General features: G+C 41.7%; 1 protein-coding gene across 1 annotated transcript in view; it reads left to right on the top strand.

Annotated features, from left to right (window-relative positions):
• Positions 1-27035, top strand: part of SNTG2 (syntrophin gamma 2) — a 202949-nt gene that overhangs the window by 134797 nt on the left and 41117 nt on the right. The window contains exons 13-14 of the mRNA XM_066596680.1: positions 9528-9599; positions 12430-12639. Of these exons, the coding sequence (XP_066452777.1) occupies positions 9528-9599; positions 12430-12639 (282 nt within the window). The remainder of the gene's footprint in view (positions 1-9527; positions 9600-12429; positions 12640-27035) is intronic.

Here is a 27035-nt window from a genome sequence, read left to right as displayed (position 1 = left end):
TATTTCTCTGGAGGCCCTCTTCCTGCTTTCACCCGTTCAAAAATAAATTAATAGCATTCCTATTGGATGTAGCAAAAGCACTGATCCCTCTAAACTGGCTGCAACAAAAAACCCCAACCGTCTCACAGTGGAGGGAAAAAGCAGACATGATATGCAGTATGGAAGAACTAACAAGCTGGAATAAGGGGACTAACGAAGACTTTATCTTAACCTGGCATCCCTGGAGAGAGGCTAGGAAGGACCACTAAGCTTACAGAAAGTTCTACGGTTAAGAACAAAACACAATACAAAGAGATAGACGATAATTCTTATTAGCAAAGGAAGTCTCGGCAGAGTTGGACGGGAGGGTACCCGGGCGTTGAGCTCAGAGACGCTCCCGCGCCCACCCGCTAGGAGGTGGCCGGGGCGGAGGAAAGAGAGTGAATTGGGTGAACAAGAGCTCGATATAGTACCTGTTTGGTGTATTGACTGTAACCAGACTATCCCCCCACCTACCCGTTATCCCACCTCCTTCTTTCCCCATTTCTCCTACCTCCCCTCTCCCCCACCCCCCCCCCCCCTTACAGGTTTAACTTGTTTGACATATTTGGGTAATAGGTTGACGCAGCAAGTTTCAATGTTAATTAATAGCCCATGATGTGTCTATGTCATTATTGAGGATGTTGTAGACGGGAGTCCCCTCTCGTGGCACCAGCCATAGACATTAAGGAAGGGACGGGCAGCTTTCGTTAAGAAGCTGCCCGGGAAATATCTGAAACGCATGAGGAACCTGGCTTCAGCTAAAGGAGTCATGAGTCTTTTATAGAAACTAGGAAGACCAGGCTGATCTGTCACGAGAGACCCTCCCGTAGATTACTGCTTTACTGTATTTCTGTTCTATTACCTTAGCAGGTGCAGCAATGACAAATGTTGTACGTACATGCTTAAGAAAAATGTTTGACTGATTTGAAAGTTTTTGAAAATAATATGGAAAACCAAAAATCTTAATAAAAACTTGATTTAAAAAAAAGAATAATTCCCCCCATGTGAAAGCACTATAACAGACTTTTATGTGTCGCTACATGATACAGTGCTTCCGAGGGAGAAGATCTCTATAATAGCATTCTGATGCTGCATGCCATGACTGTTTGTCTTATAGGCTTTACATGGATCCATGAGAGAATACTCACTATGAACCTCCACAAGCACATAGAGGTATAATATGGGTGCTGCATTAGGCTCTGTTCACATCTGTATCTGAAAACAGATTTAAACTAGCTTCACAACCTCTCTGTCCTTCCTGGTTGATGCTGACCACGGTATGTTACTGCTGCAGCCAATCATTGGCCCCAGCGGTGACCGTCTATAACAGATGATTGGCTGCAGCAGTCGCATGTCCTCGTCAACAGCAACCAGGAAGGACATGGAGGTTGTGAAGTAATTTTAAGCCATTGAACAACCTCTTTAAGCTAGGTCAGGAGCATCCATCACATATTTCGTCAAACTGGACAGGAAGAACTTTGCAATGTGCAGCTCCCTAAACAAAATGACGGACACCACTGCAGTATCCGATGAACCCCAGTGGGGTCCATCGGTCATTTCTGGATAAGAAACTGAAAATGTAAAAGTGAACTGAGCCTTCACGGCTATGTATTATACTGATTCGTAATACAACTGAGTGCCTAAGGGTAAATTTTCAATAGCTACATTTTTATTCACGTGTTTGTTGAATCCTGAGGGAGTAACCACATAATGCAGCTAGCTACATGTGGGCCAAACTACGCCCACCTACAGCAGCTAATGGCTAAACGATTTTAGCAATAAATTGTACAGCCATTGGCCACTGCAGGTAAGCATGGTTTGGCCATAAGATTTTACCAATAAGTCACGTAACCATTGACTGCTGTGGGTAGGCATGGTTTAGAGCAGTACCATGAGGTTATACCCTAAGGCCTCCTTCTCCTTGCAGTGCACTGACTCCGCAGCCCCGAAACTCCTCGGCCGCCAGAACAATGAAGGGAATCCCTTCATCCCCATGGGGACTCCCTTCCTCCTCGCAGGGTTAAACTCCCTCTCCCTCCATTTGCCAGCCGACTCACATAGTCTCTCATAAAAGTTTATGGAGCCGCCGACAAGTACTATCTTTTGACATAGAGAAAGGCCCGTCAAAAATGGCTCGTCTGAAAGAACCCATAGGAAACCATAAGTTCTTTTGGATGCAATTTTTTTGACACACCTACTATGTGCCATAATGACACTCGTGTGAAAAAGACCTAAAGAGAGTAAAAAGGCATGTTTACAATTTGGAATAGGTTTTAATGTATTTTTTTTAGTCATCAGCTGCAATAGTCCGGCAGACTGGACTAATTTGACTACATAACATACTGCCACCATTAGGCTGGGGCTACATGGCAATTTTTGGCCATGACAGCTTTATGCTTTTTTCACACACAATTTTTTTTAACCGGCGTCTTCTGGGTTACATTTTTATTAACACATTTTCAGCATTCCCTTTTTCTGGCATTTTTCATATCCTATAAAGGAGCCTATGTTAAAATGCCAATAACCCCTTCCACCATAAACAACCCCCCTGCTGATGTTTTTCTACAGCTTCTGTGTAGACTTATGCATCTCCATGGGAAAAGGCAACAAGTAAACTCTGTTTATCTGATCATGCATCTTACTCTCTTAGATCTTTCCTCTACATGTGGTACAGTAGGTTAGCAAAACATACATTTCAGATAAAAGGGAGTATGACTGCAGAATCAGACTTCACAGAACACAAGTCCTCATAGAAGGTGTAGAAACAAAAAATAGGGAATGTATAATCAGGTTCTATCAAGTATTTTCTACTTTAGATACATCAGAAAAAATGTTACTTGCAAAGGTAAACATATTGTAATCACAGTGGTGGTGGTGGGGGGTGGGGGGGTGGACTGTTCTGTAATCTCATAAGAATACAATATCTTGGTCCACGGTTCTCTGCATTTATGCCCCCGATACCTCCTTTACATGTTCTGATGCCTCCTTCTTCCAGCTGTTCATGACTTCCTGTATTGACCATGCTGATTTGACATAGTTGACATGGTTGCACCAACCATGCTATTGAACCAGGTTTAGTTAAACTGCGATCAGCTGTTGAACTGGGTTTAAAGAAAAAGTGTTGCACCATCACTTTTTGATCTAAGATTTACAAAACCAACTTTAATTCATCTGCGATTAAAAGTTGAACCTAGAAGAAATATATCATGCACTGTGATTGGGGACTTGATTAGGTGATCTTCCCAGCAGTCATAGCGATCTTTCCAACATTCATAATGATAGTAAAAACATGGCAGCTACCAGCAGCAACCATGGATATAATTTCAGCACCTAGGAAAAGCCAGACCGCCTTCTTGGATTTCAGCTGCTAAACTAAGTTCAACTATTTTGATCCCCCAATATCGGGAGATCAAATTGAACCTAGATGTGAACCATGATCATGGACTAAACCATCTCGATGAAACGTTCTTTGACTTGATCTTAGATCAACTCTTGTTGACTTCAGATCAAAACTTTGGTGCAACTTTTTTTTCAATAGGCGTATTCACACGAGTGATTTTTCTCGCACAAGAATAGAACATGCAAAAGTGACATCTAACACGCAGGACACAGACAGGGTATCCGTGTGCTGTGACAGTGGCTTTTTACTAGGCGTTTTCCCATAGACGTTTCATGTGTATATTTTAAAAAAGACACCAGGAAGGCTTGTAAAAAATGGTTGAAATTCCCAGATTACAATCTACAAGGGAAGGGGAGGTTAGAAGCTGCCCATGTGGTGGCAGAAGGGTTACTGTAGGTTGTGGGTCAATAGAGACAACCGTACCAAAACTGTGACAGATAGCACCTGCTGTATCTTTAAGACACCACAGCAAGGCTATTAAAAAGTGCAGATCTGACAACTTAAAATGTGACTTAAATTTGTACAAATCTTATTCACATTGTAATGATGAATGTGCGATCATAAAGTGCAGAATGGGATGAGAGCCTAAAGCGCCCAGCATGCAGAGTGTGCAATGTCTTATGTATCTTTAGATTTCACATTTTGATTCATTTTAAAATGAAACATTTCTTTTTGTTTTTTTTTTCACAAAAATGGTAGAAGATTGCCAAAGGGTCTAAACCTTTTTTTCCTGATACTATTGTACCTGTATGATCCACTCCTGGCAGAAAAAAATCACAAATACTGCACTGTTTGCACTACTGTAGTGCTTAGTTTTGACTTTTGTGTAAACTAAGATGCCCATACTCTTTCAGCAAGTGTCAAATGAACGATTGTTCATCCAACAGCTGCACTGTCCGGCAAAGTGTAATATAGATATGAAGAACAGCTTCCGACATCAGAGAGCTATCCTGCATACTCTATTCATTTCTAATTTCTCTAATGCTATCTATCTATCTATGTATCTATCTATCTATCTCATATCTATCTATCTATCTATCTATCTATCTATCTATCTATCTATCTATCTATCTCATATCTATCTATTTCATATCTATCTATCTATCTATCTCATATCTATCTCATATCTATCTATCTATCTATCTATCTATCTATCTCATATCTATCCTATATATCTATCTATCTCATATCTATCCATCTATTATCTATCTATCTATCTATCTATCTCATATCTATCTATCTATCTATCTATCTATCTATCTATCTATCTATCTCATATCTATCTATCTATCTATCTATCTATCTATCTATCTATCTATCTATCTCATATCTATTAAGGATGAGCGAGTATACTCGCTAAAGCACTACTCGTCCGAGTAATGTACTTTAGCCGAGTATCTCCCTGCTCGTCCTTAAAGATTCAGGGACCGCTGCGGGGGAGAGCAGGGAGGAACGGAGGGGAGATCTCTCTCTCCCGCCCGCTCTCCCCTGCTCCCGGCCGCGACTCAGCCGCAGCGGTCCCCGAATCTTTAAGGACGAGCAGGGAGATACTCGGCTAAAGCACGTTACTCGGACGAGTAGTGCTTTAGCGAGTATACTCGCTCATCCTTAATATCTATCTATCTCATATCTATCTATCTATCTATCTATCTATCTATCTATCTATCTATCTATCTATCTATCTATCTATCTCATATCTATCTATCTATCTATCTATCTCATATCTATCTATGTATCTCATATCTATCTATCTCATATCTATCTCTTTCTCTCATATCTATCTATCTCATATCTATCTATCTATCTATCTCATATCTATCTATGTATCTCATATCTATCTATCTATCTCATATCTATCTATCTCTTTCTCTCATATCTATCTATCTATCTATCTCATATCTATCTATGTATCTCATATCTATCTATCTCATATCTATCTATCTCTTTCTCTCATATCTATCTATCTATCTATCTATCTATCTCATATCTATCTATCTCATATCTATCTATATATCTCATATCTATCTATCTATCTCCTATCTATCTCATATCTATCTATCTCCTATCTATCTAGCTATCTATCTATCTCATATCTACCTATCTATCTATCTCATATCTATCTATCTCATATTTATCTATCTATCTATCTATCTATCTATCTATCTATCTATCTATCTATCTATCTAAATTAGAAACGAATAGAGTTTTATTATATAAATGTATGTTATATCAATTGTGGCAACCCGGGGGTAACTTGCTTACGAGTTCAACATCATTTCCATTCAGGAAGGTTGGACCCACGTGCATACAGGCTTAGGAGACTCGGATCTCTTTAAACTCTGACTTCCATCAACTTTATTTCACATCACAGCAAACACTTGTGGTGCAATCAACAAATTCAGGTCTGACAAACCACGAAGTCTTTGTCCCTATCCCCCACTCCAGGCATCTGTCAGACCATGTGATGGGCACAAACTGGTCAAATACTGGACCTCAAGCTCCAAGTTCCTGATGCAGCCTCTGTCTCTGGCTGGCAGCTAGCTTCGCCCTGAGTGTGGCAGGAACTGATCCTTTTATCTTACTTTCTGCCATAACCACTGGTGTTCTCTCTCCAATTTCAGGTACAAGCCTTCAGCCCCTACAGGCCATTCTATGTACTTACCTTCTACACAACATACCTATACTTACAGGATTATTATAAATGATCTTTCCAATGTGAAACACTCATAGCTCACATTAAATTTTCCAAAAATATTTTAGCATGTTTTTGCACGCAAAAAAATCCAGACCCAGAGAATAGAACCCATAGGGCCTGCTCTATCTTGTGTGCATTTGCGCACCAGGGAACCCCATAGAGGTCTATAGGAGGTTTGCACATTTGTTCGCGCGAGTATGTACAAAAAACAGTGCATACCTGCAAACACCGGCATTGTTTGGCTTAGTAGCCATTTAAATCAGGATGGGGTGATTCCCCTTCCCATGTGAGCTAATAGTGCTTGCACAAATACACACAGTATATGAGCAGGAATGTGTGCAATATACACTTGTTCACTGCGCAAAAAAGTTGCGCAGGAGCAAGCCTGTTTTGGAATACACTCGTGTGTCTCTGCCATTATACTGGGACTCAGTATTTTGGCAAACATGATGACTGTAGCTTACAGCTGATGCTGTCTCATGGGGAAACAGGCTTATGTATAATGGAAATACATTCCAACTGTCTTTCGCTTCTTTAATTAGACGTCTTAAAGTATTCTAATGATCACAATAAATTGTAAAATAAATGAGAATGTACATCAGATCCACTTTAGTCATTAGGCTCTTAATTTAGGCAAATCTGATGCAGTTTAGAAATGAATAGCAGTAGTTACTAATGGCAGCTAAAAACCACAATGAAACAATCCATTATTTGTGAAATATTTAATTATCAAGATAAAGATGTAAACTTTTCACAATGTGTATGAACATGTTTTAGTTACCACTTAAAAAGTAACTATTGTGGAGTTTCTATAGCAACCACTTTTCAGCATAATAGAAGGTATTACAAGAACTTTAAAATGTTTTTGTCCTTCCTCACAAGTTACCAGTAACAAGATGCATTAGGAAAGAATCTTGCAGAACATATGCAGAGAACATTTACTAATACTGTCTTAGGCCTCGTTCACACGAACGTAATTTAATGCGCTTCTGTTAGGAACCAATAGGTTCCTATGTAAGCGTTCACATGAGAGAATGTTGGACATGCAAAACAGTGTGCACCTAACAAAGATAGGACATACGAGCGCAGGTCGCATGTAGCTCAGTGGTGCACACAAAGATAGGACATGACTCCCATAGGAGCCTATGGAAAGCACACAGCTCGTTTGTGTGAATGGGCCACTTTAAGTAGCTGAAAGCAGCCTGTTCACACGATCTTTACAGCTCCTATAGCCATGATCTTTTTGCGCTGCTAGCAGTGTGAAAATTATGTTCGTGTGAACGAGGCCTAAAGGTTAGACAGTGCAAATTAAAAGAGACACAATCCTAAATTGCACTAGATTCATCAAAGCGACTAAAGCTGGATGGTAAATCTGTCAAATTTTAAATCTTGTAGTCTAACTATATGCCACCTGTTAGTCAGCTTAGTTTTTGTCAAAATTGGGCCAAAATTGTTTGATGCAGTTTATGCCATGCCCCTTTTTCATGATGCCATGAGCCTTTCAGATGATTCAGAAAAATGTCTAAAAACACATATGTGGTACTAAGCACGTAAGACAATTTGTGTGGCACACTTTGTGTGGAAGATGCCAGTTTTAGTAAATTTCCATTAAATCTGTTAAAATACCGTTCTATGCCACCATTTATTTGCCTTTCAATGGCTTTTGCTGTGATGAAACAGCAAAAGCTTTTCAATGTCTTGAAACATACCAAATTTGGCAGATTGCCTACACACTGGCTGCAGGTCTGTGAGCTGTGTGAGTGCAGGAAGCTGAGCCTGTGAAGACAGACAGTTCTCCACAGCTAAGAATATGTCCTAATGTCCTAGTTACTACAGAAGCTGAATGAGAACCTCATCCCCACCTAAAGTAATGTAAACAACAGGGACCAAAAGATGGAGTTTATTGTTATATATCAGACTTTTGGTCCACTCCTACTGTTAACAAGACCAATTAACAATGTATTCCAAAATTGCTATCTCCTAATAGTGCAAACAGTATCTGTGTGGTATTCGTTAAATTGGCCATTAACAAGCTTTTCTCCCTATACTAATAAGTGATGTCATATTGCTAAGATATAGTATCACTGTGTCATCAGTAGATGTCCAACTGTTGGAACCCTGAGCACCAACATCATATAAAATCCAGCAATTCATTCAAACTTTATTCTCTGTAGAACATCCCTTCCCCCTCTTGATCAAGTAATGCTGCCATTCTGAACCCATGGCCTGGTACAGAGTGGCATTGTGCAGAACAAGCCAAAGGGGTCCTGCCCTCTTTGTTTTAGGGATTTTGGAGTTCCAGTGGTTAGACCGCCTTCCTCCGGTAATGATGGTCTATCGTAGGCATTTTTTAATATAGTGGGAAAATCCGTATACATACAACTCAACGTTTTTTCTTAATGCAAGAAATATTAACATTTTGGGAATTGTCCTTTTGAAGCTTAGAGATAATGTGAAGTTTAGAGATAATTACTATACTTACAGGTTGCTTCTCGAAAAGAAAAACAGGTGGAGGATTATAACAGACCAGATGGATTTTTAACTGTAGAAAATCCCTACATAAGATTCTGGTTCTTGCAATCTCATTCCATGCACATAGTGGAGAACATGCAGGAATTAATAATGTCGGATCATAAATTTATATTTACTGCTTTATTATAAGGTAATTTCACTTTTTATTGCTATCAACAAAAGGCATCTCCATCTGCTACAAGACAGTGATTACATCCATAAGAGCTCGGTAATAGAGGCTGAGGTACACAGTATACAAAGGCTTCCATTTGGCTTTGATTTGAATTTAGGACCTTCATATATTTATACTTCATTTGGAAGTTTCCATATGAATTATGTGACATACAATATAAATCTCAATGTTAAAACTTTTTATCATATTGCTGAATTAAAATTCCTTCAGTCTGAGATGAAAGGTGTCAAATTAGTAAATATTCAGGATGACTGGAAAGATCTATAAAAAAAAGTATATACTGGTAAATCTCATTTCTCACGGGGAAGAAAGTCTAAAATTTAGTGCTTCTGGAAATTCTTATTTTTTATCAGTTCTTCTGGAAATAAGTGGTGGATTTAACCCTTTGCAATCCAATTTTGGATTCAGGGTTTCCTAGGGGGCTCTCTCTTTCTGCCATTACAAAATGGCGCCATCTGCTGGCTAGAGCCAGTACTGGGGTATGTGACATGCCAGAGAGGCCCCCTACAACAGAGCGGCCAGTAACCTACAGTAAGAATACCCTGCTGGATGTCTTCCGACATCGGAGCCGTATAACCTTCAATCAGAATGTCTTTAGACGTCAGACAGTGGATTGGAAAGGGATAAAAATGTTCTTGACTTTTGAATGACTATTTATAGGAATTTGATTGTAATTATATTGTTGTATAACTTTTCTCTTCTTATAGGTTAGTACACTCGACTGGGCACGAGCTGAAAAAATGTATAACCTCTGTGAGGTTCTGTTTAAAGTTAGCAAGGTAAGTGCCCCTACATATAACCTAAATGCATTTCTGCCTTAAACGTCACTTTGGGTAAATAAACACGATCATGCTGAGTATTTTTTAAGTTGATAGATTGACCCAAGTTGAGGCTATGATACTAGTGAACTTTTCTTATAAGGACTTTTTTCATAGTATTGCTCTTTTCTCTGGGATTTGTTGATTTTGATGTATATATCCATTACATTGTTATAGACGATAAGCTTGAAAAGGTTGAAAAAAAACATACAGATCCAACCTATAAAGGTTCTTTTATATAAGTCAAGTCCTCGACCAGATGTAACAAACACCAATTGCCATGCATGTTAATTGACCCTCATTTCATTTTCTTTTACGTGAGTCAACAGTCAACTGATGGAGATGAATGTTCGTTGCTTGGATCATTAGTTCCCGTGGGCTGGTTGTACATATCCCTGTGGATCTTTACCTATCCATTTTTATGGTCCCTGAAACTAAATGGTCAACCAACTTACAAGCATTTGCTCGCTCGTTGGCTGATCATTGATCCATTTACACAGCTCTATTGTCAGGAAGACATGCATTCAAAGGAATGTTCAGGCCCAATAATTGGCTCTTATAAAAGATCCTTAATCCTACAGTGTTGATCCCAAAAAAAGGCAAAAACTTCAATGATGCAGATGCCAATTGTACCACCATATTAGGAGAAAAATTCATTCCTGACTCCAGTTATGACAATTAGAATAAATCTTTGAATCAATATCCCTTCTCCAGAAATCTAGTACCCATTACTTCTAATGCTCCTTTTACACAGGATGAAGCACAGTCATCCCTTCGACAGTCATCCCTACGATATTTGGTCCTGTGCTTTTACGTAGAAGCGATAATTGTTTACTGAATGAAGGCAGAGCATACCAGAGATTGCTTCCGGCCTCCTGCTTTCATTCCGAGTAAACAGGCAGCTGTTCCTAAATGAGTGATTGTCTGTTTACATGTGCCAATCATCAAGGCAGTAATATTGTGTTTTTCAAGAAAGGCGTGCAAACCCCTCTTGAACTTATTCAGTGAGTCAATCATCACAATATCATGTGGCAGAGAGTTCCATTATCTCACTGCTCTTACATTGGAGAATCCCCGTCTATGATGATGGTTAAACCTTATTTCCTCTAGAGGATTAGAAAGATCATAGGTAACTAAATTATTGACTGAAAGCGTTATTTACCAAATAGTTGATAAACATTAATTTGGTTGAGGTTCTGCAAAGAGGAGTCTAAAAGGAAAAGCTATGCAGAACCTTTCCAAGTTTATGTTGATGACACACCTGAAGACTTTATTTTGCATTTGGCACCTCTCCGCTTTAACGTTTAGTAAAGGTCTCATCTTACATACCCCAGAAATTAAAACATATGACATGGTCAAAATTTAAAAAAAAATCACAGGTATGCTTTAAAGATGGGGGTGAAAACTGATAGATCAGTGGTAGTGATGAGTGAGCATACTCACTAAGGGCAACTACTTGATCGAGCATTGTCCTTAGCGAGTACCTGCCCGCTCGGAAGAAAAGGTTAGGCTGCCGGTGGCCGGCGGGGAGTGGCGGGGGAGAGCGGGGAGGAACGGAGGGGAGATCTCTCTCTCCCCCCTGCTCACTGCCGCAACTCACCTCTCACCCGCGCCAGCAGCCGAAACTTTTCTTCCGAGCGGGCAGGTACTCACTAAGGACAATGCTCGATCGAGCAATTGTCCTTAGCGAGTATGGTCGCTCATCTCTAATCAGTGGGGGTCCAACTGCTGGAACCCCACCAATCCCAAGAACAGGAGTCCGATTTGTATCCAATGGAATAGAGCGGAGGTTGCACAGGTGCACCACTGCTCTATTCCTTTCAATGAGAGCATTGGAAAATTATGAGCACTTTGCTTCCTGCTTTGTGCCCAGCAATCTCTGATGCTCTAGTTGAAATGAATGGTGCATCGATCTGCCTGCACAACCTCTGCTCTGTTCCCTTGGAGACCAACTAAACCCCTGTTGTCTGGATCGGTTGGGGGTCCCAGAGGTCAGAGCCCTCTGTGTTCAAAAGGGTCACTGAAGGTAAACTAATTTTAGGGACTCCTGCTGCTGGGACCATATCGATCAGCTGTATTCTAGAAGGGCACCTGGAAGCAAATGTTAAATTTCTCTTCAGCATCACTGGGGAAATGAATCATGAAATTGATGAGGTGCATGTTGATGGATAAGTTGGGTCCTCCAGAAGGATTGGTACAGATATAGCAAAGTTTAACTTGACACTAAATGCATTAAAAAAACTGTAGCACAAAACTTTCTTTGCCTTTTCAATAGCTTTTCAATGGCCTATGTCGTGTTAAGATAAGATAACTTTTTTTTTCCAGCTAGTTATCTGCATTGGGCTAAATTGCACTACATATGTACTCTTTGTAACAGATATCTGCTCTGTTTAATAAATATTGGTCCAAGAATTAATCTATGAATTCTCTAATAGAGTATTTCTTACAGTTTCTATTCAAGCAAATTCAATATAGAAAAAAGGATAAGTAGACACATGTACTAAATTGTTCAGACAAAATCTAAAACACTAGAAAAAGATCTGATTGATTTAGTTGCAAGTAATTTCATAGCTATTTATTTGTAATGCACTCAAAATTTGGAGCAATTTATGGGGGATTCATTCTTCCTTTTAAAAAGCTTTGAATATATTGCATTTTAATAGAAAATTGTTCAATAAAAAGCCTGTAGCATATGCTAATGTTCAATATATTATGTTGTTTGACTGTCTGCAGTAATAGCATTACCATTTTTATATTATCACGTGTTCTGTATCTAAAATTTCGCACTTAGGTTTGGCCTGCTGATGAAATTTGGATTCAAGAAAATCTATATTTAAATATCAATCAAAGTGAAGAATTTGAAGATCAGCGACCATATTGTTTTAATGTTTTGGTTGGACATGGAAAGAGCCATTACTTCAGCACGGAGTTGGGAAGTGATTTACCAGTATGGGAAAGGTCTTTTCAAAAAGCAATCTTTATGGAAGTACAAAGAGTTGGGGTAAGTAATAACACATTTTAGATTTTTTCTTTTGCCAAAATATTTCATAGAAAAACATATTTCAACTTAGTGTCATGTTCCTAAAAATCTTGATTGTATTTGATTTTGTAATACTAAGTTATCGATAGTGTTAATACAATGCTGTATGTAGACCAAAACATCCTTACAAGGTAAATCAAATAGGTAATTCTCTCTACAAGGTAGGTCAATCAAGATGCAGGCAATTAGGAAATTGTGTGTGGCCAGTGATATTGATTGCAAACATGTATTTTTAATGGTGGCCAATTAACATGGACAAACATATCTATAGAAAATACCCAAGTTGCAGTCGCAGTTGAGCCCTAGAGCCTAAAGGAGCCCAAGAGGTCTTCTCCGATGTGATCAGACCAGTACTATTAATTCTATGTAATAGTTGAAAGATTTTTGGTCCTAGAAACCTTACGCTTAGAGATGAGCAAGTATACTCGCTAAGGCACATTACTCGATCGAGTAGTGCCTTAGCCGAGTATCTCCCCGCTCGTCTCTAAAGATTCAGGGGCCGGCGAGGAGCGGCGGGGGAGAGCGGGGAGGAACGGAGGGGAGATCTCCCTCTCTCCTGCCCGCTCCCCCCGCTCCCCGCCGCAACTCACCTGTCACCCGCACTGCCCCCGAATCTTTAGAGACGACCGGGGAGATACTCGGCTAAGGCACTACTCGCTCGAGTAATGTGCCTTAGCGAGTATACTCGCTCATCTCTACTTACGCTATACCTCTGTCAATTTGAGGGTGATCAATGAGTGTAACAGGTTACCACGGGAGGTGGTGAGTTCGCCTTCAATGGAAGTGTTCAAACAAAGGCTGGACAAATATCGCTCTGGGATGCTTTAGTTAATCCTGCACTGAGCAAGGAATTGGACCAGATGACCCTGAAGGTGTCGTAGAATTCCTTTGCGGAATCACGGCTTACTCAATTTGGAATGTTTACAGCCCTCCATATTAATTCTGAATTGATAATGCGCATAAGAAGTTCCCACACTGACACGAGGTTCAGCATGCATAGCTTCCTCAATTCTAACTTTAATGATCGGCGTGTAGCCTATTTTAAGAGTTTAACAAATCCGCCCATCTGGGCAGGTCAAAGATTACATGCATACAACGTATTGTTTAATTATTGGATAAGCATCTTGCAATTCTTCCATCCTCCGGTCATCTGTGATTGGCCATCAGGTGGTGGATGAAATGAGTGGGTTGTCTTGGAGCCACGTGGGGTTCCTTCGATATGATTGGATGTTACATCATGAAGTATAAATTGCACAAACCTCCCATGTTATTTGCATACGTTTCCAGTAAAATTGCTTGGGTAATTTCTGCGGTTGTCCATGTCTGATTCCTAGTTCCGTATTAGTGCATGCAGCTGGACAGTCAAATATATTTATACATGTTGGTTACGGGCTAAATTCCATCTTTGTCAGCAGAGTTATGAAAAACAGATACTTTCATATGTAGGAAGTACTTATTGCACAACTGTCATGAACTATATTTGTAGCAAGACAGAAGTATGTATACAGAATGTTAAATTGATAACTGTCTACTGCCAAGGCCCACCGATCCAAAATATAGGAATACTGGACTTCCACCACAGACCCCCCTTGAAACTATCTGTTTCACTAAACTCGCCCTGCTCCGTCCCACCCCAATCCCCCACCGCTGACCCTAGACTCGCATTGTTTTGTAGACGACTGGGCCTACTACTGCCATGGGGGTATAGGATGGTTCGACATCATCACATTCTGGATCCATGATGACGACGGTTGCGCTGACAGTGGGCTTTTTGTTGGACGTCGTAGTGGGACAGGTGGACCAGGCAGTCATCAGGGTCGGAATACACTGTATGCAACGACAAACAGAAATTAGAATGACTATAAAGGTGACAACCATAATTAGGTTAGGAGAGGTGCGACTTTTACTATCTCAGGTAAACTCTACATAACTTGTATAGAACCCCGCCTTCTTGACGTTACCTCGATTCATCAACAAGAGTGCAAAGTCAGGACTATCTAATGACTGATCAACATGACTGAATCCCTGTCTCATTAGTAAGTGCATGATCATATATATTAGTCTGGAAGGAAAGAGCTACAAGCTGATTATTCCCACTTCCCTTTTCCAGAGGCGGCAAGGTAACAGGACCAGGGGCGTTGTAACACCGGCATGTTGCGTGGACATAAGCAGAGTGCACTGCAGATAAAATAAAGCAAAATCTTAGCGAAAACCTATCACAGTGTTCTAAATACACAATGTTTCAAAACTTATTTTTCTATATTTTTCCCTTCTCCTGTTAGGTACCTAACTGAGGAAAACAGACTAAGGTTAGCTCTTTTTAGTTAGTGCGGTCAGCTTCTTAATGGCAACTGCGTTTTTACCTGTGGGTCACGTTTTGTCTGGAATGTAGGTACAAGTCTCCCCTATCATCTTACAGACACTCCCCTTTTTTGGCTAAAATCGTACCTAGTGCCATTCTATTTTGAAAAGTCGTAGTCGAGGTAGGTTCTATTGGTCGACTAGTCCCTATAAGGCATCTCTAGTATAATTTATAAACCGCTGTTAATTATAATAAACATAATTAATCCAGTCAACATTTATTTACCCTAATGATCGGGAAAATGGACTCGAATCTAGTTTTAACTTGGTCTCTAATTTTTAAAACTTGTCAGGTACCCCCCTTGGCTATCCTATGATGTCAATGTATACGTGTAGATCAAAACTATCACCAGGAGCCTCTCTTCTCGCTCTAGCATAATGTTACAATACTAATAGCGTGCACAGGTACGCACGGCGTGGGACTCCTTAATCTTCACCCACACCAATGTCCCTCCTGGAGATAGTCCTAATGGTGAACACGTCCAGTTCGCCTCACCCTTGCATCAGGGTTTCCCCACTGCCCGTAAGTCCCTACTCCTAGGGGGGGGGGGGATCCCTACCTCACCTCAGAGGGAGGCCATGGATTCCCTGGGCTCATTTCCGGGCATCCATACCCTCTATCTGTACAAGTTAACACCCCACAGGGTGTGCCCTTGCCGGAACCTAAGGTCTTCTGCACTATCCCTTGGCAAATGGGAATTCCACTGACAATCCATCTTAGGAGATCGGGGCAGGCACAGTATTAGTACATTTCTCCTTTTCTTTGGTAGCGTATGTGGTTGGCATTATCGGAACTGGCTCTTCATCTTTTTTAAACTAGGGAAATATTGATGCGTTCCCCAAAAATCTCCCTCTACCCTGCCTAATTGCCTGGCAGGTGTAGTTTCCAGGGTAGTCAGTAATACTCTCTCCGGTGCAAAACACTTAAGTAGTTATAGAGTATTCCTTCTTCCATTTCTCACGGACAGTGTAATTAGCGGAAATGTTCGTGAAGAGACTAATAAACCACTCTTCAGCATCTACAGGGAGATTTAGGGGGACCATCCCCGAGTGTAGTCGGGCACTACCGCACACGCAACAGTTAGACTTGTTGCTCCTGTTAGCATTGTACCTCAGCAACTCCAACCAGAGATTCTGGTCAGAGTAGCCAGTCGCTACTGTCAAGGTGTCCTCAAAGGTAGGGTCGGCTATGATCATCATGTTCGTCAAGGTCTTTTGGCTAGTTTCACAGCTGCGGCAGTAGTCAGAAGCACCTGGTAGGGGCCATCAAATCGGGGCTCAGGAGGGTGCTTCCTGGGGAACTTCTTGATGCGCACCCAATCCCCAGGCTGCAAGATATGTGTCCCAGTGTCTGCCTCTGAGTCTGGAAGAGAACACCTGTGTACCTGTATCTGCAGATTACCTCATTCATGAGCTTCTGTGTGGTTATCTGCTCATTTACCTTAGTATCCGGGTGGGCCTCCAACCTGAAAAAGACTCGAGCAACAACAAGCACATATTCATACTCCCCAACAGGTGTGAGCTGAATGTGGTCAAATTGGCAATCTCTGAAATGCGTAGAGTGGTCAAGGCAAGTGTTATATGGCCACCTTACTTCTGTCCGGACTCGCATATGGCAAAGATCATGCTAACTGGACAAATGATGCAGCAGCTACAGAGAACCCAGGTGTCACCCATTCTTGTTCAGTGTCGCCGTCATCGCTGCTTTTGATTCTGGGTACCAGCTGGGCCATCATGGGGAACAGGGACCTCTGTAGGCAAATTCTGTTGATTGTTCGCCATACGCCGTCCTGTGCTGTCGCTCCCGTATTTTAGCCCATCTGCTTTCTTTCCTCGTTGACTTGTAACTGTAAAGTCCTTGACATATCAAAGTCTAAAGTCTTATCAAAGTCCAAAGTCTTATCAAAGTCCAAAGTTTTTATCAAAGTCCAAAGTTTTTATCACTGACTCATGCTGTCAGCATCTATTCTTCTTTCTTCCACGGCTTGAGGGCCGCTGCCTTTGCTGTGTTGTCGGCGAGGGTGTCATCTCTCGCTTCTCCGTTGTAGAAATCGGTGTGGATTCTCCATTGCCAGGTAGTGGTAGTAGGGTTTCCATGAGACTCTGCACCGCTGCACCATTCTTAATTGGCTGTCCTACTGAGATAACAAGCTGTCTGGCCTTCCATATTGGGCCATAATCATGAGCTATGCCAAATGCATTCCAGGAGTCAGTGTAAAAAGTTGCCGACTTACCTTCTACCACTCCACACACCTCAGTGAGGGCCTCCGGTTCCGCTTCTTGCCCTGAGACATGCGGAGGCAGAGCTTCTGCGTTTAGGACATCTTGTTGTGTGACCTCTGCATATCTGGTTCGGAATCATCAATCCTCACCCTGATACCATCTACAAAAGAAAACTCAAAATACGCATCATTAACAGTGTGTACATCACTACAATAATGCTATTTAAAAAATAGCTGATCCGCCATACTCAAATCACCTATGCCTCCCCTCCCCCCAGGAATACCTGATTAAAAGAAGAGTAGCCGGATTCAAGGTATTACAACATTGGGAAGCCCAGAGCAATATTGGGGGAGGCATGGAAAGAGCACATTGTAGTCGGATCTAATAGGCCAGAGATAAGTGCTTGGGTTGCACTTGCATGAGTATGTTCTGGGTGTCATTTGGGGTGTGGACCCCTAGGGGGTAGTCCAATACCAACTTAGAAGATTTGTCAACCATTGCCTGTACTGCTGCCACCGCAAAAGCAGATGAGGGAGCTCCTCAAGTCACTGGATCCACCCTCATGGCTGTGGTTGTCCTTCGTGCTTTTGTGTCAATACTGTCATATAGGCGGCAGTATGAAACAAGGCCCAGAAAGGTGCGGAATTTGGCAACGGGTGTAAGTACAGGTATGGCCTGCAGAACTTGGTTAGTCTTTGGAGGCCTCCAGGCCTTACAGCCTTCTGCAAGAGAAATTAACAGTGAAATTGTGGCCGGCTGGCAGTTTTTTCCAAAGCATCAGCACACAGCACCTAACATGTGTGGCTGACCCTTCACCCCCTTTTTTTTTTTTTTTTTTTTTTATTATCTAGGGGGATACTGTTTGACCCAGGGGTGTGTATCTGGGTCTCGTATATATTATCATGGTCGATACATTCAATTTCCCTATGCCTGTCTTGTGGGTGTCCCATAATTTGTCAGGAACCGTGGAAAGCTGAGTTTGAGACAGGAGGGAAAACAAAAAAACTTTTTCTTCTGGCTATCTATGATTCTTACCCCCTCCTTGGATAAGAGACGTGTTCTTGCATCATCTAGCTCCACCCCTCTGAGTGTGGCTAATCACTTACTTCCTTATTCCCTCATTCAATGTTTGGCAGTCCTTGGGTACACATCACAACTCAATAAAGATAAAGTCTTATGCACCACACAATTTACATTTTACAAATTACGGGTCAATCTGCCCCGTTCCTCCTGTGGATACCTGGCCTTATCGTTACCTGCTTGTTTCCTCTTCCTTGGCTTCTCTACCGTTTCTTACTCCCTGTAGTTTATTTATTTGTTTTATATTGTCTGTGAATATACGTTACTTGTGCTGGGACTACAGGGCAAGTAACTTCCTCTTTTTAGAATCTCTCCCTCCCGTGACAGCCTAGCGAGAGGATTACAACAGTTTTTGTCCCAGACTTCCAGCGACTGGGCAGATGCAGTCTTAGATGCCGGGCATCTCCATCTGATTGGTAATGTACTGCAATTCTCTTTAATCACTAAACTGGTGTCTTTGGCGTGTATTAATACAGACGCCATTGCAGCCCACCTTCTCTTCCTCTTTTCTTAGGGAAATTCTAACGTCTAATGCATAAATCTTATGTTGTAACCTTACGGTCACAGCGGTGACCACCTAACATTGTATGTGGTTACAATTGAATTGGGGAGGGGGGTCTGCTAACATGTACGCTGTTGGGGACTTGGCAAACATAGATGTATTTTCTTGTGGGCATGGTGGGGCTACGCAGTCTGTATTCTTAAGAGCCCCCTCAGGATGTGAGTGGCATATAACTTTTTACATTTATGACGGGCGTATGACAAAGATTAGATTCCATAACAAGACATACTAGTAGTTTTAACATCCAATATTAGTTAAATAACTAACAAATGTTACAGCACAAGAATTGCTCCGCTTCTATTAAGAGTTCCACTTCCTCTTTTTAAATGAAGTTTGCAGCTTTTTTTTTTCTCTCTAAACAATTACGGGCACAGTTGAGCAGGACTGATACTACTTCTATATGACCAACAAACAAACTATTCCTATATAACAACTCAGCAGGATTAGCTCTACACAACAAACAAGCACACTAACTTTATATAGGTAGGACACACAGAAAGATTGCTTGATTAATCAATGATAACTTGACTCTCCACCCCTTCCACACTTTTCTGGAGGGTGTAAGAATTAACATCGGTGCCTTTCAATTTCAATCATGGCTGCCAGATTTAAGATTATAGAAGTCTCCTCAGACGCCAGGCACAATATAAATATGCCCCACCCTAGAGTCTCTAGCATTTCTGTCGCTATACAGTTCATCAATCTACCCTCAGACGGAGGGATCTACTCGTGGACATTTAAACAATAAACAAATATTTGTGGACACACACAAATAGACAGAGCACCAGTACGGCTGGCTTAGTCTCACTGCCCCTCGGGATACTGTCTGATAGCTCCCTTCTCCCGGACCCTACAAGCAGGCCTAGCAGGAGCGGAAATCCCATATCAGACTTTTCTCTGGCAGTCTCTCCCTCCCTGGGCCCTCCAAACGGGCCTCAGGACTGCTGAGTCTCTGCGACAGGCCACCTGAACGGCTCCCTCCTCCCTCAGGAGTGGAAACACCCCGTACAGGCCCTCCCGGGGGCAGCTATTGATGTCACCAATTAACTAGTACTCTCAAGACAACAGGCATGTAAACATTCCTTTATATCTTATGACAGGTTCTTATCGAGTGATCGAGACTTATAAATACCTGTCGTTTGGTTCCAAATCACTTGGCCTTGGCACGGCACATAGGCGAGTCTGAACTTAGCCACACAGGTATAGATAATTAATTTATCTTACCGTGTTCTGAAGATTTTTTATTGGGCCCACCAAGTCCAAGGTCGCATATGTCCGTGTCTCCTGTCCAAGCTCTATGGAACCCATCGATCACTCCCCGTACGGGCCACCACTGTCGTAGAATTCCTTTGCGGAATCACGGCTTACTCAATTTGGAATGTTTACAGCCCTCCATATTAATTCTGAATTGATAATGCGCATAAGAAGTTCCCACACTGACACGAGGTTCAGCATGCATAGCTTCCTCAATTCTAACTTTAATGATCGGCGTGTAGCCTATTTTAAGAGTTTAACAAATCCGCCCATCTGGGCAGGTCAAAGATTACATGCATACAACGTATTGTTTAATTATTGGATAAGCATCTTGCAATTCTTCCATCCTCCGGTCATCTGTGATTGGCCATCAGGTGGTGGATGAAATGAGTGGGTTGTCTTGGAGCCACGTGGGGTTCCTTCGATATGATTGGATGTTACATCATGAAGTATAAATTGCACAAACCTCCCATGTTATTTGCATACGTTTCCAGTAAAATTGCTTGGGTAATTTCTGCGGTTGTCCATGTCTGATTCCTAGTTCCGTATTAGTGCATGCAGCTGGACAGTCAAATATATTTATACATGTTGGTTACGGGCTAAATTCCATCTTTGTCAGCAGAGTTATGAAAAACAGATACTTTCATATGTAGGAAGTACTTATTGCACAACTGTCATGAACTATATTTGTAGCAAGACAGAAGTATGTATACAGAATGTTAAATTGATAACTGTCTACTGCCAAGGCCCACCGATCCAAAATATAGGAATACTGGACTTCCACCACAAAGGTCCCTTCCAACTCTACCATTCTATAATTCATTCAATGTTCCTTCCAAGAAATGTATATTTTTAATCAATTCTTAGACAATTAAATTAAGAACAGAAGTTTATCTTGATATCCAATATCTTAAAGCCAGTGATTTGCCCCATCTGGAAAGTGCATTCTGGATTGCTTTCCACATTGAACGATAGCATGTTCTTATACAGCAGAGACAAGCCAAAACCTCTAATAGTGGAGCATGAAATCTCATTGCCTCCATATAGGTTGGGACGACACTGTCCACCCTTTTAAATGTTGAATCGAGAGTAAGGCTTGATCCTCATAACTAGTAACTGGCATGTTTGTTTCTAATTGTATGTTACAAAATGCCTCTACAAAAGCTACTGTATTTTGAAGTCTACTAATTGCTAATAGTCTAATCAAGGAAATTATGAACCATTGCTAACCGTTTTTTTGTCTATCTGGGTGTTTTGATTTAAATCTCTACAGTATTATGGGGGCATAGGGTAGGGGCTTCACCAAACGATAATATGTCTAATTAAGTTGACAGTAGTTTTGGAACAAGGCTTGAGAATCACATAGTGTACTGTGACCATGGCTATAAAATGTAACCATTGACATGTGAAATGAATTAAATGTATTATCTTGTGATAATAGCATCTATCAAATGGGTGAAATCTATCAGGCAGCATGTAAACAATTAGTTCTTGAAGTTGATGTTTTATAAGTAGAAAAAATTAATAAATGTAAGTATCTAAGCAACGAGGACCACATTGTGCTGACTAGATGACTAGGGTCAGAGGAACTGTAAAACTGAAAACCTTGTGAGGGGTTTCCGGTATGCAGTGTTTAGTACCTATAAATAGTGTTTTGAGGAATGACAACCGGTGAACATATGGCAGGATCCTGCATGCCAAAAGCTCATTGATACATGTAGAGGGAGCAAAAGCAAGCCCATCTGGTCTAGTTTCACGGAAGAGCTACTGTAGCACACATTGTTGAAAAGGTTATTATGGCTATGATAAACTAAAAGGTGCCAGAACATAGATAGCATCTCAACTTGCTGTGCATAGGGCTGCATAAAGGTAGACCAGTCATAGTGTCCAGGTTGACCCCTGCCTGCCATTGAAAGCACCTACAATAGACCCATGAGCATCAGAACCAGGCCATGGAACAGCAGAAGAAGGTGGTCTTGTCTTATTAATTATTTTTTCTTTTACATCATGTTTACAGCCATGTGCATGTGTGTCATTTTACCTGGGGAAGAGATAGCATTAGGATGAATGTATGAAAAGAAGTAAAAGGAACAGTGTGATGTTGCTGACAATGTTCTGCTGGAAAACTAGAAAACCTTTGGTCGTGGTGTTTTTCTAGATGTTACTTTGACCACTGAACTTTGTACCACTTCCCTAAACATTATTGTAGACCACGTACTTCCCATTCATGGCAGTGGAATTCCCTAGTGGCAGTGGTCCATTTTAGTGAGATAAAGTGCCCTGCCACACTGCAAACATTTCTCAGGAATGGATTAAGGAACATGCCAAAGAGATCAAGATGGTGACTAGGCCTCCAAATTCACCAGATCTCAATCCAAGTGAACATTTCTGGGATGTGCTGAAAAACAAGTCCTATTCATAGAGGCTCTACATCACAACTTACAGGACCTAAAGGACCTGCTGATAAAGTCTTGGGGCCAGATACCAAAGAACACCCTCAGAAGTCTTGTAGAATCCATGTCCCAATGGTCAAAGATGTTTCGGTAGCACAAGGGGGACTGACGCAATATTAGGCAGCAGGTTTTAATGTTATTGCTGTTCAGTCTATACTGTAGCTCCAAGATGCTTTATGCTCTTTATTCTATGAGATCTGTTATTCTTGCCACTCCAAGAATGTGTTTAGTCACAATTAACATCCATTCAATTCCTTAGCCTTCACATTTCAGATTATAATTAAAGAGACTTTGTCACCATCTTTTTTCACCCCTACCTGAGGGCAGAACAAGGCAGTGGCATTCACACTGAATGCAGTGATATGTCTGTTGTCAGAATCTGTGCAGTAGTTTTGGAGAAACTTGCCTATTATCAGTAGCAGCAAATGCATGAGAGGACTACTTAAAGTAGTCCAGGATATGCATGAGCTGCAGACTAGCTACACCCACAATCCCACCCAATCATTGATTGATTGCTGTCTGCCTATTACTTTGCATACAGAGAGAGCTGCCAATCATTGACTGGAGGGTGGGGTGGCTTTGGCTAGCCGGAAGCTCATGAGCATTCAGGACTAGTTCTGTGTCTGGCTGCTACTAATAAAAAGCAATTTTCTCTAAAACTACTGCAGAAATACATACAGCCGATATATCGCTGTAATCAGTTTGGCAGGCACTACCCTATGGTGCTCTCAGTGACATCTGCAAAAAGATACAGGTAAATACAATTTAGACTGAATTCAGAACACTAGTCAGAAAGAAAATGTGTTTTCACATTTAGGTTATGAATAGTATCATGCTGTCTGCTTTAGTCAATCCCATCTCATTATTTCTCTGTCTTACACTATACTATTATGTAACATCCAGTAGGCTAATACTATTTAACCTATTCAGCCATAGCTGTAGAACAGAAGCATTGCTACCAGGGGAAGTTGTTTCAATTCAGTGAAATGGACATTTTATCTAGTTCTGTATTAGGAAAAAGCAGATTATTAAGAAAGAGAAAGTCGGCATTTATGTTTTACAGATCACGAGAAATTGAGCGTTAGCTAGTTAAATATTTATTCAGGATAGTGTCTTACAGCAGATGAGTTTAGGCTAAACAATTCAAAGAGAGATTTTACAAGTGAGACCAATGTTCCCGGTCGCCTTCCAGCAATCATCAACCTTTAAAGAGACATTCTAGGCAAAAAGTATACACTAAGGAGATTTACTAAGGCTGTCTAATAGATTGTGCAAATTTAGACTAGACAATCTTACAAGGTGCCAGATTAATCAGAGCGATTCTGCTGGGTGATAAAGCTGTCAAATTTTAAGACTGTCTAGTCTAACTTTATACCACCTATTAGCTGGCTTAGTTTACACCTCAAAATATGACATTTTTTGGCATAGGTTTTGGCACACATTTTAAAGCAAAATTTTGCAATTAGGCCACTCCCCCTTTTCCATGATGCAATGCCCATTTGATGGATGTTGCAAAAAAAAAAGGGTCCAAAAGTGTCTAAAGCACAAAGTGAATGTGGTATAAAGCATGTCAAACAGTTTTCTGGCACAATTTTACCAGAAATCTGTGACATGTTCAATAGAAAATATGCCCCATTGTGTATGCCTAATGTAGGACCTAAGGGATGGTGCATGGTATAGGGGCTCTGATGTTCTATGATTCCTTATGTTGTATATCACCCTCTCAGGCCCTGAGACAATGGGACCTATTTACCTAGACTGGCGCTTCACACTTCGGTTTAAGTAAACTATGCGCCTGTTTCTAGCATAGATTTTAGTAAATGTGATGTGCTACAATCAGTCTTGCACCCTTAAACCGGGCCCTGTCCACTTTTTAAAAAAGAGGCAGTGTGTGGCATAAATGACCAAAAAATTAGTCTGGTATCCAGGCTTAAAAAGTAGGCCCTAATTTATCAATTCTGCTTGAAATGTTACTTTTAAGTGGTTATCCAGCCAAAGCATTTATTATCTATCCACAGAATAAGTGATAAATGTATAATCACTTTAAGTCTGACTGCTGGGACTTACGGGGTTCACAAAATCGGTACATCCTGAGACTGCATCCTATAATGGTTATCATACATGCACAATACAACTCGATTCACCCAGGGGATTCGAAGGTGAGCCATTCTCATGATCCAATAATCATGATCCGAAATAGCAGTTCCAGTCCATCCGCCCTGAAAGACCAGATCCCAACCTTCATTAAACGTTGATGCCCTGAGGGAAAATGCAGCACTCAATCGTCAATACAGCATCGCAATTGAGAACCGGTTCCACATTCTGGGCAATCTCCCAGATGAACCAGAGACAGCTTGGAATGTCACAAGAGATACTATCCATGAAGCCGCAGAGACCGTTCTCGGATACCGGCGTCTCCGTAGGCAGCCCTGGCTAACAGACGATACTATGCAGATCCTTGAATTGAAGGCGAAAGCTTGCCTTAAAAATGACCAAGCGGAATGTAAGAGGCTGAAGGGCGTGTTCCAGGCAAAGACCAAGTAAGACAGGGAGCAGTACTATAATGCTCTGGCTGATGAAGCTGAGGAGGGTCTGAAGTGAAACAATCTAAGAGCAACATACAAAGCAGTCGCCAGAATCTCCGGGTCCTTAGGGACCAGCCGGCATACGCCAATCCACAAATCTGATGGTAGTCCTTGTAGCAACCATGACGAAATACTTCAATGCTGGCGTGAACATTTATCATCTGACCTTAACCATCCACCGGCTAATCCGTGCCATGACCTCGATGACCTCGCATCCATTGCTGTGGACGACCATTCTGACCTACGGATGCTCTGTTAAGAGAAGAAGTCCATTCTGCTATTCAGAAAATTAGACATGGACGTGCCGCCGGCTCAGATGGAATTCCACCTGAACTGCTGAAATTTGCAATTGAGCCGATAAGCACTGCTTTACATCAACTAATTCTGCGCCTCTGGTCTTGTGGGAAAGTCCCTGTTGAATGGAAGGAGAGCATCATCCTCACCCTGTACAATGGGTAGGGCCCAAAAACAGCATGCCCTAGCTACAGGCCGATAATGCTCCTTTCGTTCCTGGCAAGGTCTTCGCGCACATTCTACTCTCAAGGATACAACCACTCCTGACCTCTAAGCGGAGACCCCAGCAGTCAGGCTTCACGGCAGGCCGCTCCACCATGGATGCCATACTCACTCTTAGGCTCCTCTCAGAGATACACAGAGAAATTAAAAAAACACTCCTCATTGCGTATGTTGATCTCAGGGCAGTATTCGACAGGGAAGTCAACAGAGAAGCCCTCTGGAAGGCCATGTGTGGCATTGGCGTTCCCACATCCCTTCTAAAACTACTAAAATACATGCATCAGGGCACATTCGCCAAAGTCCGTATGAACAATTCAACCTCTGCTAGTATTGAGACCTCGTCTGGTGTTCGACAAGGTTGCGTCTTGGCTCCCGCACTCTTTTGCAGGGCCATGGACTGGATCCTTCAGCGTATTGTCCAATGTAATGGGGTCACTCTCTCGTAGTACCACTTCACCGACCTGGACTATGCCAACGATGTTGCACTCTTGGATGTCGCATCTAATATTCTGAGACACTCATTGGAACAGTTCAATTTTGAGGCGTCCTGTCTGGGGCTTCATATCTCCGGGCAAAAAACAAGCTGCAGAATCTAGGAGCCGGTGCAATACCTCCAGACCTAGACGTAAATGGCCAGAGAGTTGATGCTGTAAGTGAGTTTGTGTACCTCAGAAGTGTTCAGCACACAGATGAGAAGGTGCTCTTGGACATTCTGCGGAGAATAGCGCTGGCAGCCTTGGTGATGAGGTCCCTGGAAAAACTCTGGCATAGGCATAAAATAACACCCAGGACTAAGATTAGATTTTATCAGACCTGCATAATACCAATATTATTGTATGGTTCGGAGACCTGGACTTTGCTGTTGCAAACCACTGTGCGTCTGGAGTCCTTTCACATGTGATGCCAATGCCAGATTCTCCATGTCCGTTGGTTAGATTTTATCAGAAACAGCAAGATACAGACTTGCACGGGGATTGCGTCAATCACAGAAACAATAATAAGGAGATGACTCGCACTTTTTGGTCATGTTGCACGCTTGTCAGAAGCTGTCCCGGCCCACGGTGCTCTAACTGCAGCAATTGCTAGGAAAATTGAGAGATGACCCCCTGCTGGATGTCGGAGGCCTCCTGGTTGTCCGCGGCGCTCGTGGGTGCAACAGATAGGCAACGGTACCTCCTCTGACATCTGCACTGAATGGAACAATGCTCTCAGTCGTGGTCATTATAGATTGGCGCTACGGGCTATCGTTGTCCAAGTATGATAACTAACTAATAATCAATCATTTATCACCTTTTCTGTGGATAGATGATTTACTATATGTTT

This window comes from Eleutherodactylus coqui, chromosome 1 (genome assembly GCF_035609145.1).
Source record: "Eleutherodactylus coqui strain aEleCoq1 chromosome 1, aEleCoq1.hap1, whole genome shotgun sequence".
Lineage (NCBI taxonomy): Eukaryota > Metazoa > Chordata > Amphibia > Anura > Eleutherodactylidae > Eleutherodactylus > Eleutherodactylus coqui.
Note: the sequence above shows the minus strand (reverse complement) of the source record. Positions and strands in the feature narration are given on the sequence as shown.